Genomic DNA, 18,883 nt, shown 5'->3' with positions numbered 1-18,883 from the left:
CACTGCACTCCAGCCTGGGCAACAAGAGCAAGGCTCTGTCAAAAAAAAAAAAAAAAAAAGACTCAGAAGTCAGCTAGCTGCATCTCTTTCCTACCTATATATGGAGCACTCAGTGGTTTTGTTTTAATGTATATTAATATAATATATTGCACCTCTGTTAGCCCTGGCTATATATTTATGCTATGAAATGAGACTACATAAAACACAAGGTGGCCTGGGCTCCAGTAAGCAGAGCATGGAATTTTCTGCTTTCTTGGTTTGTCTCGCTCTCACTTTCGGAAGAACCCCATTATATGAACAGCAGCACCAAAAATGTGTGAGTAGAAGGTGATCCCAGGAAGCCAGATATGTGATGAATAGAAAGAGCAGTGGTTCACGACTTTTTCTACATTTCCTGCACTTTTTAATTGGGGCTAAGCCAAATGAATCAGAGCCATGAGAGGGGTTACCGCTGAATCCCTAAAGAGAATATGTTTTATAACTCATTAAAGAGGGAAGGAAGTTGGAGGGGAAGTATGTCCAATTGTAAAACTAATGCAGAAAATGGGGGACCACCATAAACTGCGTATGGACCACGGTCATTTGAAAACCCTCAGACACTCCAAAGGCTTGAGTCTCTTAATTCCATCTGCTCAAGTCAACTTGTGGGCATTGGAACAGGACAGAACCATGAAGTTAGAAGAGAGAGGCTGTGAGATTCAGCTCCTCCTGCCCCAGGGGACAGGGATTTGAGGACTGCAAGAACAGCTGCCATTCGCTCAATGCTGACTGCACCTGGCACAGCAGAGACTTCTAGACGTGGCAACAGCCCTGCCGAGGGATGAAGTTTCACAGAGGAGCAAATGGAGACTCAGTGAGATTGAGGGACTTGCCGAAAGCCACACAGCTAGTGAGCCCTCTTGCTCTAAAGCCTTTTCTGTTTGCTCCACAACCTTCTCTTGATGAGGGTTTTGGGGGTCTTGATTGGCAGCCTAAAATTTCCTGATAAATTAACCATGAATACAAAGTAAGCTTTTTTATTCCCCCCCCGATACGGAGTCTCGCTCTTTTGCCCAGGCTGGAGTACAGTGGCCAGATCTCGGCTCACTGCAAGCTCCGCCTCCGGGTTCACACCATTCTCCTGCCTCAGCCTCCCGAGTAGCTGGAACTACAGGCGCCCGCCACCTCGCCCGGCTAATTTTTTGTGTTTTTAGTAGAGACGGGGTTTCACCGTGTTAGCCAGGAGGGTCTCAATCTCCTGACCTCATGATCCACCCACCTCAGCCTCCCAAAGTGCTGGGATTATAGGCGTGAGCCACCGCGCCCAGCCCAAAGTAAGCATTTTGCAAATATCTAAACTTTTCATTAAACCTTCAAATAGATGTTCTCATTCACAAGGCAGAGTTTGCACAAACCTTTGTGCTTTTCAGCTTTTTCACATACATTGTCCATGTATTTGTGAAGGAAAAAGCCTAATTTTTTGCAGGCTTATGTTTATCTTCACTACTCTCTACCAAAAAGTGTGAAAAAGATTGGAAAATCTTAAGTGGAAAATTATTATTTAGAATTCTAAACTAAATGATGTATTTTCAAAAATTTATAAACCACAAAAGGAGTCACAAGAGTGTAATTCTCATGCAGAGATGGGAAAGAAAAGCTTCATTTTCCCCACATAAATTTAGGTTTTCTAGTGAAATTATCTAAAAGAGCATCTCCCTTTTTTACATTGTCTATCTGTAGTTCATCTTCATTATTGAAAGGACTGAAAGTCTTAATTTACGTATTTGTACTCAAAATTCTGTTAAAATGTTAAATCAGTTCATATTTTACTTTGCCCAATTCCAACTGATCTTTCTGCAAAGGTTCAAAAGGCAGGATAGTCCCAAATATGGAGTTACATAAAGAATTTCAAACTTAAATGGATTGATTTGGATACAGTGAAACTTTGAAAAGTTCTCTTGAGTCAGAGGTATCCAGTATAAGCAAAATGAGCAAGAACCTGATTGTGTTACATTGTAAATAATGGCTTGTCTAGACCCCAGGAGATCATTGTGATCACTGTTCCAGCAGAGATTTTAAGATGACCCTCTCACAAACTGACTCCACCTGGTCCAGCCACCCCAGTGTAATGAGAGCCCAAATCTATATCAGTGCATCCATCTGTAGTCTAGGATATTATCTTCTGTTTCTTTCTAGTATACATAGATGACTGAGTAAGATTAGCTACCAGAACAAGTTTGGTACAAGAACTGTGTTCTGGAAATCCAATGTGTGGTTCCCTTATGCTTCCTAAATTGCTGAATTAGAGCCCACAGCCCTATGACAGAGAGGATTTAAAGACTGCTGGATGGAAGTAGGAATCTTATGGGGAGGACATTTTCTTCTTCCCCCTAAAATGTCTACCTTATTGTTCCTAAGGATGAAGAGCTCCCATGTTTATGGTTTAGCTGGGTGTGGTGGCGCGCACCTGTAGTCCCAGCTACTCGGGAGGCTGAAGCAGGAGAATCGCTTGAACTCAGGAGGTGGAGCTTGCAGTGAGCCGAGATCGCTTCACAGCACTCTAGCCTGGTGACACAGAGAGACTCCGCCTAAAAAAAAATTTATTTTGGCATTTATTTCTTTGTTCAATGCCTTATGTTCTTTCCAAAGGGAAAGAAGTGATGGATTTTTTTTTTAGAGGTAGATGAAAAGAGTTGAAATTATAATAAGGACTTTATAATAAACATAATCTAGTTCAACTTCCACTGAATTTCCCAAAGTTCTCCTAAGGTGTTCATGACAAGAGAACTTCTTTCCCGCTTTAATATATTGAGGTACAAAAAACTCATTATTGTATTAGGCAATCTATTTCACGTTGAATAACACAAGCTGTTACAAGTAGCCAGATTCTACCTTTCTGGAACTCTTAGTCTTTGATCTTCATTCTCGCCTCTGGAACCACATAAAATAAATACAAGTAATAATTAGTAAGTGCCTACCATGCACCAGGTTCTTATGTCACCTCTATTTTCTGACAGCAATAGTCAGTATTATTCCCTACAGAAGGACGTGGAGACTGAGTCTGAGAGCAGTTTTAAGTGTCTTGCTCACAGTCACAGAGCTTAGGACGAGCAGAGTTGTCCAACCCTACATAACATTTCCTCATCAGTAAATTGCTCCTCTGCCCTCATGACAGCCCTTCAGATCTTTGAAGATGATTCCCTAAGCTATCTTGAGTCTTTACTTCTTCAGGAGTTATCTTACCAGATTCCCTAGTTCCTCATGTAGCATACCTGCCTTCACTCTGGTCACTCTCCTCTGAAGATTCCCAGATTGTCAATGTCCTTCTAAACGAGTGGTACAGAACTCAATATTCCAAAGGTCTTCTTTTTAAAAATAAAAAATAAAATAAAATAAAAGAGGAATCTCACTCTGTCACCCAGGCCCGAGTGCAGTGGTGCGAGTGGTGTGATCTCAGCTCACTGCAACCTCCGCCTCCCAGGTTCAAGCAATTCTCCTGTCTCAGCCTCCCAAATAGTGGCTGGGACTACAGGCAACCGCCATCACACCCGGCCAATTTCTGTATTTTTAGTAGAGACAGGGTTTCGCCCTTCTGGTCAGACTGGTCTCGAACTCCTCACCTCAGGTGATCCACCTGCCTTGGCCTCCCAAAGTGCTGGGATTACAGGTGTGAGCCATCATGCCCAGCCAGGTCTTCTCATCTTTAACTAAAACAATTTTGCTTCTATAGTTGGTGATAATAATTAGTCCAGGCAGAAGAAAATGTGTAGGAATAATAGCATCAGGGAAAGCAAAAGGAACACTAACAAGAAAATAATTACAGCACACCACATATAAAAGGCACTTGTCATAGGGAGAATGAAAAATACTGTTGGGAGGTGTATCAAAGGCCCTAGAGCTCTTATTTGATTCTTCTTATCACCAAACAACAGAGCTATGAGCAGACACCATCTCCCATACAGAGGCACACACTCCTCAAACATTCTTTGGGAAAAAGCCCATCCCTTGATTTATTTCACCTGTATTCCGCGGCTATTCAGAAATGTTTCCATATAATTTCATTTTTGTTGCTGATTACTTTGTATGCCATATGTGTATATAAATAACTTATATATATAAAGAATGTATATATATATATAAATTAAAGCAGATAATATATAAAGATAGCATTTTCTGAGGCTTATATATAAAAATCAATATTGTTTTAAACTTGGTAATTCAAATGACCAAATGGAGTTTATTCCATGAATGCAGGAATGGTTAAATAGTAAAACATCAGATCTCCTTAGTGATACAAAACCCATAAGAGATTGACAAGGTCACATAAAAACACCAAATTTCTGACTGGCAAAAACATTATCAATAAAGCCAAAAAGCAGTAACTGGTACAATATAATATTTTATATTTGCAATGTATTTCACGGAATAAAAGCTCCTATAAATCAATAAGAAAAAGGTAGAAAAAGACTAACAATCCAATTGTAAAGGACAAAAGATTTGAACAGCTTACAGAAAAGGAAATGCAAATGTCTTCTAAAACACAGAACCAAGCTCAACCTTTAATAAAAAAATGAGAAATGAGAATTAAAATAGTGAGATACCTTTATCTATTTTGTAACTTATTGGCTGACAAAACCAAACACTTTGTAGCTTTCATTGTTAACAGGGGTATGGAGGAACAATCACTGTCATCGTGGCTGGTGAGATTCTAAACTGGTGCAACCTCCGCTAAGGGCAATTTGGCAAGATTTAACTAAATTCCAGACACGCATACTCTTAAGAACTAACAAGATCACCTTTAGGAATTTCCCCCACAGGTATACTTGTATTTGTGCAAAATTATATATCTAAAACTGTTAGGAGAGCAAGAGACCAAAAGAGCCAGAGTTACACCATTTTAAAATCACCTCCATCTTAGAATGAGCGAGGCACACTCCTTGCCAGTCACAACCCCATGGTGCTAAGATGTTTACAGCTGAGGAAACACCTTGATAATGCCTGCAAGAACAAACTCTTACAACCACAGAAAGTCCAGATGTGCCAATACCCATAACAATAATGCTTTCAAGATAATAACAGTTACGCTTTGATGTACTCACACACCAACCAAATGTCAAGGATGGTTTTCTTTACATCAGTAGAATAATAAATCTTGTCATGTTGTCTGCTCACCTGCATGTCGTCACAATTTAGTCTTTACATAGACAAGGCCCCTATATAAGAAAAACTGAAAAACATAGTTTGTGCACTCGCTTTCTGAGGACACCCTACTCTGTAATGTTTCTAATAAACTTACTTCACTGAGCTCTGTGATTCACCTTGAATTTCTTCCTGTACAAGATCCAAAAACCCTTTTTTGGAGTCTGGATCAAGACACCTCTTTCTGGTAACAAAAGGATATTCATTGCAGCATTGTTTGTGATAGCAGTAGATTAGAAACACATGAAATGTCCAACATTAGGGAACTGGTTAAGTAAACACAGGGTGTTCATATAATAAAATGCTAAAGCAGATGTTAAAAAAGAAAATCACATAAATGATATCTAGAGATATAGATGTAGATGTAAATATAGATATGGAACTTTCTCTAAAATACATGATTAAGTGAAGAAAATAAACAAGATGTAGAGCAATGTGTACCTTATGCTACCATTTTTATAAAAAATAAAACCTAAGTGTATGTGTAGAATAACTGTGGATGAAGACACAGGAAGCTTATAACATTAGCAGTATCTTGGGAGATAATCTAGGAAGTTGGAAAATAATGGTAGGAGGGAGACTGCAGACCTTTTTATGGCTTTTGAATGTTGTGCCTTATGCAGATAAGATAACCAAGATGATAAATTAAGTAATAATTGTAAAGAACAATGATGAAGTCAGTTCACAAGGGCACAGAGAAATACAAAAGATTTTCTTTATTTTTCACTTTATTGGACCACAGTTTTAGAAAATTGCCAATCTGGCATATTCATAAAAAGAATTAACAGGCTCAAACAAATCAATGTCCATTTAGCTTTTTCTCATTTGAGCTTGTCAGATTTTAGATGTGCAAATTTCCTGGGAACAGAAAAAAAGCATTTGCTTTGACTTGCTATCTGAAATGGGTTGTTCCTTTTCAAAAGTTGATTTCATCTGACATTGTTAAACACTTGAATTGCTGTTAGGTCATCTGTAGCCTAATTAACATTAATTGATCACTTGAATGGCAGGATTATTAACGCAGTTTAATTACTCATTAGAACATCTGAGCTTGGCCCACACTGGAGGTTTGGGGTCTGGATGGAAGGTGGGTATCTGGTAGACTCAGAACCACCTCTGTTGAGTTAAATGCCTTTTATCGCTGTGTGCCCTGACTTTTGGCTCATTTCTCAGAATCTGGCTTTTGAAAGCTTCGGTTAGAAAAAGAAAAATGCAAGCCACGCACAACTTTAATCTGGTGGGAAAACAGAGGGTCACATTGTAATTGTCGGTTGCTATTGTGGGGAATGTAATTGGTTTGATAATAAGAAAAAATGTTTTTCAGTGAAATGCCTGAGGGAGTATGTTGTTATTCTCTTCCCTAAATCTAAGGTGTAACCTTCTGCTTTTTCAGCCTTGGTTCCACTTCTCTGAGCATAAACAAGTAGCTCTCAGCCCTTCCTCCACCCACACCTGGTTTGCCAATAAAATATATATATTTTTCTTTTATTGTGTTGTTTTATACAAAAGTTTAGATCTTTAAAAAAATAAGTCCAAAAATTACTTTCAAATCTAAAGTCATACCTTTAATAACAAAGCAAGCTTTCTCTCACTATTCTAACTTCCTTGCTGATTTTTATCTGTTTGTAGTAAAAGCTGGAGGAATGAGAATTTCCAAAAAACAAGAAATTGGTGCCTTGGAGAGACATACCAAAAAAACAGGATTCGAGAAAACAAGGTAGGGACTCTTAATTTTTCTCCATCACCTTGAGTTTTGAATGACTGTGCCTCCAGGAGTTATTTTAGGACAAACCAAGGCTTCCTGTGCCTTTGGAGGCCGCCAGAGAAGGGGGTGGGGTTAGAGGGTGTGATCTGTGGTGACTTAGGGTGAGGGGTGGGGAAGTTACGTGGCTACCCTCCGGAGGGCTCCCATCACCACCCCCACCCATTCTCCTCCTCTCTGTGTCCAGCCCAGCGGCTTTGCACTTAATAGGCACGGTACTAAATGCATCCAAACCTGACACCAATCCTTTTATCCTATTTTCAGATCAGCCTTTAAAATATTGTTCCTAGGTTGGCCCTGTTTTCATAATACGCTTTCTGCTGAAGTAAATGTCCTGAATTAAAAATAAATGTCTTTTTTGTTTTAAATCCATCACTGAATTATTTAGAAAGTAATGGCCACTATATTTGGCACAGCTGGAAGGCACCTAGGTACCGAGCAGCCTCCCCCCTGCTCCTTCCGCCATAACCTTGACGCCTGCGCTGTTCTCAGAACTCAGCCGAGAGCTGTGGGCTGGATCAGGAACGCACATGGCCCAACCACTCTAGGCATTGGGTAAGGAAAGCCAGAGCATTTCAAAAACCAAGAAACATGCAGAACTGGTTCTTTCTGAGGAGTGTTTCAAAGACTATTAATTTTGAAATGGTTTCCACAGATTAGTTGATGAGTAATTCAAAAGGAGCTGAGTAGAGGATGCTCCAGGCACCTCCATGAGAGTTAAACCATCTCAGAAAGAGAATGGAAATAGACTATGGCACGTCTTTGACTGTTTTCTATAAAATTATTTTTAAGTCACTTTTAAAGATTTCTTCCTAATTTCTGGGAAGACATTTTTTGAGGATTTGCCTCCCTCCACTTTAGAATGAAATGCTGATTTGCCACATTAGCAGCCAGTCATTTGTTACTGCTGTATCAGAAACTAACCATCACATGACAAGAGGGAAGCTGTATGTCGTCAAGGGTGGAGGTCACACGTTATTTGTCTTCTGACCCAGCATCTAGGACAGTTCCTGGAATAGTGAGTGCATTCTGTAACTGATATCAGACTGCAATTGAATGGCAAGCTGATTAATTTTGAGAACTATTCATTCTGTATCCAAAACCTGACTCAAGCATGTGCCCTGCTGATTGTGACATTGGTTAACCTGCCTGAGCCAGGGGCTCAGGAACTAAAGCGTTTTGTCTTGGAAACGACTTACTAGTGGGCAGCCAAAGGACAGGTCATTCATTTCTCTGCATCTCAGAAAAATGGGGCTTACTATTAATTCTAACGTCCACTGAACAATGCAGGTAGGGGAGTTGGCTAGAGAGTAATAAGGTGGTGATTGGAATCTTCTTTAAAAACTCAATTGTTTTCTAATTGTCGTTAAATGACAGAAATTGGACTTTTACAGAACTTAAACAGCAAAAGATGGCTCTTGCCCTAAGTACCAGGGACAGAAACAGGTTATGTGGAGCTTGAAACCTACAGACTTTCAGGGCCATTTTAAAAGAAAAATAACCAAAAATGACCAATATGGAATGCGTAGGGCCCCTCCCAGGGCCTTAGGAGGAGCCATTGTGGTAGGAGACCCTGGAATTAAGTATCATCTCCACATGTATCCCCCTCTGCTATTTACATCTCCTAGCGGGGCATGTGCACAGGATAGGAAAGCCTTGTTTTCATGGACAAACACTCCTTTTTATGTCATCTTAGAGAATAGCTTTTAAAAAATATGCTCTAGACCAGAATTTTCCAAACATCATCAATCCATATCCACTTCCTAATAGCTTCTACAAACCAACACAAACCATCCAGAAAAAAAATATATGCCAAGTGCAGAGTTTCTTCAAGACATTGATATTGTACTGTAGATTCAGCCCTGATTGAAACACTCCTACAAAATAACTTGGCCTGAGAGAAAGAAGCCAGATGCAAAAGAGTACAAGCTGTAGACGGTTTATTTTATGAAGTACAAAAACAGTCAAAACCAGTCTTTGAGGCTATAAATCAGGGTAGCAGTTATCCTTAGGGACAGCTGGTTTGACTAGTAGTTTCAATTTTATTCAATCTATATGCTTATAGTATGTACATGTTTCTGTGTGTATATCATATTTCAATAAAAAGTTAAAAAAAATAATAATAATAGCCAGGCATGGTGTCTCATGCTTGTAATCCCAGCACTTTGGGAAGCCGAAGTGGGTGGATCACCTGAGGTCAGGAGTTTGAGACCAGCCTGGCTAACATGGTGAAACCCCGTTTCTACTAAAAATACAAAAAATTAGCCAGGCATGATGGCACATGCCTGTAATCCCAGCTACTTGGGAGGCTGAGGCAGGAGAATCGCTTGAACCCAGGAGGCGGAGGTTGCAGTGAGCCGAGATTGCACCATTGCGCTCCAGCCTGGGCAACAAGAGTGAAACTCCGTCTCAAAAACAAAAACAAAACAAAAAACCAATAATAATAACTTGGCATGCAAAACTTGTTGTGTGTAGCACATAGGTACACAGAGGCAAAATCTGTGCCTTCTAGATGTTCCCAAGCAGAGTGAAAGCAAAAAAGGCCGGAGAGACAGTCCTCTGTATAAATCATGTGGCCTTTTCAGTGGGAAAATTTTTTAAGTCCTGTTCAAAGTTTCTTTTCATCTTCACAGCGCCATTGCAAATGTTGCCAAAATACAGACACTGGATGCCCTGAATGACGCGCTGGAGAAGGTGAGCCGTGGGCAAATCACATAACGCTCCAAGTCAGTCCGCCCAGCAGATCCGGCTGCATGGGTGAATGCGCGGATGACCACTGAAGTTTTTTCCAACCCAGGGGTTTTATGTCCTTGTGAAAGAATTTGTTCTCGGTCAGAGGAACACAAAGTGATTTGAGTGGGAGAAGCTGCGTCTCTCAAATTCCTGAAGTGTCCATTTAATAAATCCTTTCCAAAATAAGATAAGACAGCAGAAATTGTGATGCTGAATTTGCAGAATGGTACTTTGCTATCCCAAATATTTCTTGGAAACATTGGCATGTTTTTATAAAAGGCAGCCTGTGGAGTGGGGCTTCAGCAGTTTTTGACCTTCTTCCCTGACCCTGTGTTCCTATAAGGAGATATTTGATTTGAGGAGAGGGTGGGTGGTAGAGGGCTGCATGGTCTAGGGTTGGAGGAAGGCTGGACACCAGCTGGGTTTATCCTGTAAAGTCTGCTTATAAAGGTAGTTGACCAGGACTATTTTTATTTCTATATTCTGAATTCCTTCTTTTCTTTTTTTCCTTTTTTTTTTTTTTTTTTTTGAATTCCTTCTTTTCTTTTTTTCCTTTTTTTTTTTTTTTTGATACGAACTTTGCTCTTTTTGCCCAGACTGGAGTACAATTGCGCGATCTCGGCTTTCACTGCAACCTCCACCTCCTGAGTTCAAGTGATTCTCCTGCCTCAGCCTCCCGAGTAGCTGGGATTACAGGCATGCACCACTACCTTCAGTTAATTTTGTATTTTTAATAGAGACAGGGTTTCACCATGTTGGCCAGGCTGGTCTCAAACTACTGACCTCAGGTGATCCACCCACCTCGACCTCCCAAAGTGCTGGGATTACAGGTGTGAGTCACTGCGCCCGGCCATATATCCTGAATTCCTGTTAGGTAGTTCTAGAAACTCAGAAAACTCTTACCAAGTAGACTGTGGTTTGATTTTCTGGATTCAAAAGTTTGTTTTCAAATTTTGTAGGTGAGCTGAGCGAGGGCCCTTATTCTATGTCTAGTAGGCAGGTATGTCACAGTCAAGGTAATGCAGAGCCACTCTTTCTGCTACTGCCCTGTTTATGGAAGGGGTGGGATAAAGCATCCTCTGTAGAAGGAAGACTTGCTGTTGCAACCAAAATCAGATGCCTGAGGACCACAAGCTCAGCCTTTGAAAAAGATGAGTGCAGCTGGCCCCCAGGCCCCCCATTTGGCACTGGCTTCATCACCGTCTGTATGGCCTTGAGCAAGTTACTTATCCTGTAGTTCAGTTCCATGTGTGTACAATGGAGGTAAGGAAGAGTGCGCGGCTTATAGGGTTGTTATGTGGAGACAATGAGCTCACAGACAGGAAGGTCTTGGAAGAGTCTCAGCACAGAGTAACCTCTTTGCACTGTGTTAGGGTTAGTAGCATTGGTTTTTATGACAGTGAAATAAGACAGCATATCTAAAGTCCATGTTGTACAAAGGTTAGATCTTGATGATGAGCTGTAGCTACCGAGCCTCCTCACATGGGAGCCTTGGTTCTGCACTAAGGTCAATTTAGGGTGAAGTCAGAGGTGACTCTCTGCCTTCCTGGCTTCAGAGGCAGGGCTGGTGCATGATACCCTGCCAGGGTAACACAAGCTGTCTGCTCCCACATCTTACATTCTCTTGCTCCTGCCCACTAAACACCTCTTCCTTGGGGCAAGAGAGTGCTCACAGTTGTAAGTGGAACTAGATAGAATAGACATGTTCCCCTAAAATATTTGTTAACTCAAAATAAAGTATTGAAAAGGAATGGTCAATAAAGGTTGGTCATGCTGTGTATTAGGTACGATGCCAGAGTTTACACTGTGTTCTTATAGACAGATGATATGCTTGTGTCTTTGACATATCACTTCTTTATTTCAAAGGTAAAAAGAATAATCTCTTCCCTAAGTAACAATACTTAACAATAATAATCAGTTGTATTTGGAAACCATAAGAGAACATTGAGATGATGTGCTGTTAGAAATATTTTTAACAGGCCAGGCACAGTGGCTCACACCTGTAATCCCAGCACTTTGGGAGGCTGAGGCAGGTGGATCACAAGGTCAGGAGTTCAAGACCAGCCTGGCCAATATGGTAAAACCCCGTCTGTACTAAAAATACAAAAATTAGCTGGGCATGGTGGTCTGTGCCTATAGTCCCAGCTACTCGGGAGGCTGAGGCAGGAGAATTGCTTGAACCCGGGAGATGGAAGTTGCAGTGACCGAGATCACGCCACTGCACTCCAGCCTGGGCAATAGAGTGAGACTCCATCTCAAAAAAAAAAAAGAAAAGAAAAGAAAAGAAAAGAAAAGAAAAAGAAATATTTTTAACAGAAACTATACCTATTTTTAAAAATATACCTCTGTGCTCAGCTCAGTGTTTAGTGGAGTAGGACTGTGGCTAAGATTGTACAGGTTACTGGTTAGGAGAGCAGGTCCTGGCATCAGCCATAGGCTGCCCAGTTCCTGTGCTGGCTGTGTCTCTCACTAGCGTGTGCCCTGGGGCAGGTTTCTTCACTTTTTTGTGCTCTTCTTTCCTTATCTGTAAATGGGAATGTGAGTACTAGTGTCTACTTCACAGGGACATGTTGAGAGTAAAACATAATACATGCACAGTGCTAGGACACTTAGCCCTCAGCAAGTGATATCTTCTGTTCCCAGGCCTGCATCCCATCATCACTTGGGAACTCAGGTAAAGTGTAAGGCACCAGCAACAAAAATTAGCTCCAAGAGTACCGTAAGGGACTACCTCAAAAACAAACATTGGTAGGATCCATGTGTTTCCCTATAGCTAAGAAAAATCCCATGGAATCCATCATTCAACCTGAAACCTAGTAAGATTTCACAATAAAGGTCAACCTGGGGTTGAGATCTGCTGATCACTAGATCTACTGAGATCACCAGTTGTGTGGAGCTGAGTAGGAGGGGTTGATTACAAATGACCAGAGGGAATTTGGGGGAATGATGGGACGGTTATTTATCTTGATTGTGGTTGTAGTCACAAACTGTATGTCCTTGTCAAGACTCATAAAGCAGCACACTAAAAAGGGTAAATTTTACTTTAGGTAAATACTTTGATTTTAAAAACTGAATAGCCATGCTGCTATAAACTATACAGGGTGATTCAAAAAATATAAGAAATGATATATAAAAGATACAGAGATACAGGTATCTTTTAATACATTTGTCCTGCATTAGAATGATTCTCCTCACAGTATGTATTGCCACAGAGACCTAACAATATACAGTTGGTCAGAATAAATGCAGTGGCAGAATTGAGAGTCACATCCTCTGCTTTTATTAACGTGTTCATGCCCTCAGTTACAATCGTGTCTAGTCCCAAGAACCCATGTTATTTCTCATACTTATTTTAAGAAATTAAGTCTCTAAAGCAACCCCTCTCTATAGGAACTCATCAACCATTCAACCATGGCAGGAAAATTCTCTCTGTATGCTATTCATCTCTGAATTCCTACTTTAAAATCAACATGGGGTTTAAGATTTTGGAGATTGATAAATGATCTCCAAAGGGCTGGAATTGTGTAAATCAAAATGGGAAGCAGCCTAGAATCTACCCCAGTATTTCCCCACCTCTCCCCTCCACACAGACTGCTTTATCCCACCCTACCTCATTTCTCCTTTCCTCCCCGCTCTCCAGCCAGCCTTCCCCACCTCTTGAAGCCCTCAATATTAAGAGAATTCATGTTGCCCAGTGGCAGAACACATGACATGGTATTCCTGCAGAAAACAGGTTATGTAACCCAAAAGCTCTCTGGGCTAGAAATCTGGGAGACCTGGTCTTAGATCAAGTTCCAACCACTACTTAGAAGTTATTTGACCTTTTAGATGTCACGTAACTCCTCTGGGATTTGTGCTCATTCATTTACTTTTAAAAAATTATTTTAAGGCAGGGAGTGAACAAGAATGATTCTGCCAAATATATTAATCCTCTGGACAGCCATGGCAATTAAATTTGGCAATAGTTGTGAAACTTCTCAGACCATAAAAGTATCCAGTTAAAACATCCATAACGGGGTTGCGTTATGGTGTGGAGGGGGAATGCTGAAGCCTGGTTAAAGGTGGGGCTACTTTTTTCAAGCTGCCAGACTCTGGGTCACCACTGCCAAAGCCAGTGAGATGTATGTGAAATGGGATCCTGGGGGAGAGAAAACTATCAAAGGCTCTGCAGATTTTAAAAGGCTTCTCTTATTCTGTAGATTACTATCACTGTAGGAGTATCCTTGAATTTCATTGACGAGAGCTGAATGTTTTGTTTTAAGCAGTTTGCTTAACAGGGTGTGGAAATTTAAGTGCCAACATTCGAGTTGGAAGTTAACACCCTGGAAAGATGAATGAAAGCACTGCCAGTCTGCTAACACCACCCAACTTCAGGCTCTAAAACAAAACCTGCAGCTGATTTGCTTGCATCTAGAATTTCAGGGCTCTAGTCATGAAGACCTCCATTACACTTCTTTTGCTTTTTCTCCTAAATGAAAAATATAGGTTCTGAGGTCACAGCTACCCAAGATGAAGGTAAATTCTCAGTGTAGAAGTTTCTACTGATCCACTTTCTAAGTTCAATGTGTTGCCCCTGTAATGGAGCCACAGCAAGGCAGGATCCTTGTACATACATGGCTTTGAATTCTTTCTCTCGTGGAGTTACCCTGCATTCTCTTACCCTAATGAATGACACAAGAAACACCTTTCATTCTACAAATACTATCATTTTACAAAGACTAATGATGAAAATTCCACAGCTTCCCCAAAGTTAAAATGTCAGACTAAAACACAGCTGGTTGTAGCTTATACTCTGGAAAGCTGTTTCTACTTATTTGTAGTTTAGACTTGAAAATAACCTTTTCCTATCTCCATTGATATAAAATCTGCATCAAAGAATTAGTACATTGAGGAGCTGACCATTTTATTGACAGTTTCATCCATTCTGACGGAAGATTCTTTATAGACTCTCCACCCATAGCCCCAAGTCCTACATCAGGATGCCCCTGACTGAGGCAGGTAGGGAGATGAGAAGGAGAACTTTCCTTTTATCGTATTTTCATGTTGCTATGGAAATCCTGGTCCTGGAACCCCAAAACCTGTACACTTGTAGCTTAACAATTATGGGCAATTTGTCTATTAGCTTTGCCAGAATTATTCCTACTTTTTTCTCAATCCTGTTGATTTTCTTTTCTTCTCTCGAACTTTCCCAGATCAGTTCAAATGGCCAATGGGCCACAGGAGCTGACTTTGTTTCCCAAATATTCTAATCTGTGAAATTCGTCGTCTGGGAAGTAGTTGAGCAGTGCTTTTAGAACTCTGGTTGAATGCCTCAGTTAAAATGTAACCCTTAACACTTCTGTATTGCTGGTGGGAATGTAAAATGGTCCAGTTGCTGTGGAAAACAATATGGTGGTTCCTCAAAAGATAAATATAGAATTGCCATATCAGGCTGGACGCAGTGGCTCACAACTTGAATCCTAGCACTTTGGGAGGCTGAGGCAGGAGAATCGCTTGAGCCCAGTTCAAGACCAGCCTGGGCAACATAGAAAGACCTTGTCTCTACTAAAAATATAAAAAATTAGCCCAGCATGGTGGCACATGCCTGAGGTCCCAGTTACTCAGGAGGCTGAGGCAAGAGGACCACTTGAGCCAGGAGTTCAATGTTACAGGGAGCAGAGATCACACCCCTGCACTCCAGTCTGGGTGACAGAGCAAAACCTCAAAAAAAAAAAAAAAAAAAAAAGAGAGAGAGAGAATTGCCATATGATCCAGCAATTCCACTTCTTCCAATATAATCATCCCATATATTGGAAGAATTGAAAGTAGGGACTCAGAACAGATATTCCTACACCACTGTTCACAGCCACATCATTCACAATAGCCAAAAGGTGAAGAGATCCTAACCAAGTATTCATCAATGGATGAATGGATAGACAAAACGTGGTGTGTGTGTGTGTGTGTGTGTGTGTGTGTGTGTGTGTATATATATATATATAATGGAATTTTATTTAACCTTAGAAAAGAAGGAAATCCCGACACATCTGTAACATGGATGGACCTTGAAGACATTATGCTAAGTGAAATAAGCCAGACACAAAAGGACAAATATTGAATGATTCTACTTATGGGAGGTACCCAGAGTAGTCAGATTCATAGATATAGAAAGTAGAATGGTGGTTGCCAGGGGCTTGGAGGAGGAGGGAATGGAGAGTGATTGTTTAATTGGTTCCAAGTTTCAGTTTAGGATGATGAAAAGGTTCTGGAGGTGGATGGTGTTGATAGCTGTGCAATAATGTGAATGTATTTAGTGCCACTGGACTAACTGTACACACACTTTAAAATGGTTAAAATGGCAAGTTTTGTATATCTTAGCACAATTTTCTTTACATGCCCAAACAATGTTGCCCCTAAATTGTGGAGATCACCCTGGAGGTGATCAAATAACAAATTAGTGCCAAATTAAGCAGAAAATATCTTCGATCACTTATTGTAACACTACTCTCCTTTCCTTTTTCTTTTCCTACCTCCACCCATCATCTCTTTCACACTTAAGAACAACAATCAGCATGTGGCTTTCTTTGTTCCAGTCCCAGCTTGTCTTCTGACCCTACCTCACCTTGGCTAATTGCCCACATTTCTATTATATCAGAGTTTTTTTTGTTTGTTTCCCTTCTCACCCCCTTTTACCTTCACTAACTTGTCAAATTTTTATTCCTACCTGCAATCTCTCAAATGTGATGTAAAACTAATCTGAAATAATTCATCTATTTTAGTTGAGACTAAAGACACCGACTCTGGAAGTAAACTACTGAAGTCAATGCCCTCTTAAATTTCCTTCTGGATCTAATGCTGAAAGAAAACCAAAGCAAAACAAAACATTCTGCCCTTAACACATTGTAAAATGAACATCATATGGTCTGATGATAACTGATCTGACAAAAAAAAAAGTCATCAGGTCTTTTTTAGACTCTAATGCAACATTTATGATCAATATCTCAATTATGTTTTGTTTCCAACTGCTAGAATGTTGGCAGAGATAATCCTTGGGCTTAATTTTTGTATAACTTGTACCTGCTCATTATAAAAGAAAAAAAAAATAGTACTGATAAATAAAGCAAAGAAAAAGACCAGGCATTGCCTGTAATTCTATCCCCCAGAGGTAACCATTGCTAACACTTCAGTGTATATTCTGCCAGTGTGTTTAATTTTTTAAAACCAAGAAGAAAGGACTTTTTGGAGTCACATTTCAAATGAAAGGGACTGCTGTGTGCCTAGGGCCTGGGCAGAGACATTTGAGAAGAGATGTAAGGCACATATGTTTTCTCTCGCTTAGAAGAGCGCAAACAAACCATAAACAGTGTGATGGCTGGGGTCATGAACAGTTTTATCTCCCCTTTTATTTAGAGTGTCAAGGCAAGGGCATCTAAGTTCAATAGTGATAAGTTAAATTCCTACTGAGTTGAGGCATCCCTTCCTTGCTGGCCAAGGGAGGTTTCTTTAGGTACTTTTATAAATTGATGGGCTTGGAAACCAAGAACTAGTATGGCCCCAAAAGGTCACTGGGTCCAAATTCTCCTCCTAGGAAAACCATGTCTGAAGTGGTCAGCACCATTGGACATGCTTTCTATCTTAAGTTATCATTAACGTAAATTCCACAAGGTCTCTGGGTTCCATATGAAATGTCTCTTATTGTCAAAAAGTCTCAGCCTGTGTTAATAAGTCTATTTAAGCTTATTTACTCACAGATGTCTTCTGTGGAGAAGACTAATCAGAACTTTTGTTCCCTGAGGCTAGTAAGCCATCCCTCAGCTTTCTCTTCACTGGGCTGTTTAGATTGAACCATATGGAATGGCCAATATCACACCATTTTTTACCTTAAAAATAGCAAATGTACATACTTAGACCTAATAAATAACCCTAACTCTTCTTAACTTATTTCAGAGGTTCTTTATTTCTTTTGACAATTGAGGAGTTTTTCGTCCCCCCTCTGTACCTTCTCCAATGTCTCTGTAGCCTTCTTAGAATTCAGTGATTCATAGATGCATACTAGTGCCAGAATAATTGCTAACACCACAGAGAACTGTTGCAGACATACTTAACCATTCCCACTTTTTAAAATGTCAATTGGAATTTTTTAAAGTTAAAGACAGTAAATGAGAGAAGACCCAGGTTAAAACATACTCCCATCGGTTTAGGGCTAGAAATAGTACGGGGAAAAAAAAGAGATATTATCAAATAAATAAACAAAATTATGAGATTCCCTTGACCAACGATATCACTTTCTACTAGTTTAATATTTCATGACCAAGAAGATCCAATATGCCTATTTTTTCTTCTCTTCTCACCTTTAGCTCAACCATAAATTTCCAGCAACAGTGCACATGGCGCATCAAAAACCCGCACCTGCTCTGGAAAAGGTTGTTCCACTGAAAAGGATCTACATTATTCAGCAGCCTCGAAAATGTTAAGCCTGGATTTAAAACACAGCCGTCTGGCCAGCTGCCTCAAACATCTGACAGCTTAGCAAAAAGGGCCAAAGCTTTCCATAGGCATGCGCACTTGCTTGGTAAATTAAACAGCTTTTGTATCTTCCCCTTTGACTTTAGGTAATAAAGCATCCAAACCTATAAATCTAACACATCCCTGTGCCTCTTTTTGGTCCAGGTCAGAATCCCATTGATGTTTGCATGTGTAATTCTGTAGACTAAGTGAAGCATCCAGAATACCTGACTGTTCCATCCACCTCCCTGCATAAGCACTCTTCTTGACACTGACCCTGAATTGTTCCACCCTCATCGAGTTCTCCTTGAAGGCAGAGGTTGGAGAGGAGTAGACTGGGCTTGGAAAAGGCCAATATCTAATGCAAACATAAGAAGTGACTCTTCTCAGTTTGTTTATCTAAGGATGTTCAAGTTTTCACTTGAGGTGAAATGTCTTTTCCAGTTTCCCACATAAGTACATAGTTTGTTTTCAAGGCTTAATGTGGGAAAATGAAAAATTAAATTGATTACAAACATATTATTTTCTGCCAAGCAATCAAGGACAGAAGGTGGAATTATAGCTTCAGTGGGAGAGTTGCTCAGGGCCTCCCAGAAAGCTCCAGAATAGGACATCGTGATTGGGCTACAGAAGTTATTTTCACTGGAGGTGGGGTGGGAAAGAGAGTATTGCCATAACTAAGCTTGCACTAGCTCTTCTCCCCTCTACCACACACACACACATACACAC

The 18,883-nt window shown here is 40.4% G+C and overlaps 1 protein-coding gene across 1 annotated transcript in view; it reads left to right on the top strand.

Moving 5' to 3' along the window:
- The window catches only part of DAPL1 (death associated protein-like 1), a 20,798-nt gene extending 2,503 nt beyond the window's left edge, over positions 1-18,295 (top strand). The window contains exons 2-4 of the mRNA XM_011991677.1: positions 6,808-6,895; positions 9,574-9,634; positions 18,007-18,295. Coding sequence (XP_011847067.1) covers positions 6,808-6,895; positions 9,574-9,634; positions 18,007-18,123 — 266 coding nt within the window. The 3' untranslated portion in view covers positions 18,124-18,295. The remainder of the gene's footprint in view (positions 1-6,807; positions 6,896-9,573; positions 9,635-18,006) is intronic.
- The last annotated feature ends 588 nt before the right edge of the window (positions 18,296-18,883 follow it).

This window comes from Mandrillus leucophaeus, unplaced genomic scaffold, assembly GCF_000951045.1.
Source record: "Mandrillus leucophaeus isolate KB7577 unplaced genomic scaffold, Mleu.le_1.0 Scaffold110, whole genome shotgun sequence".
Taxonomy (NCBI): Eukaryota; Metazoa; Chordata; class Mammalia; order Primates; family Cercopithecidae; genus Mandrillus; species Mandrillus leucophaeus.
This window is presented reverse-complemented; position numbering and strand designations above follow the sequence as displayed.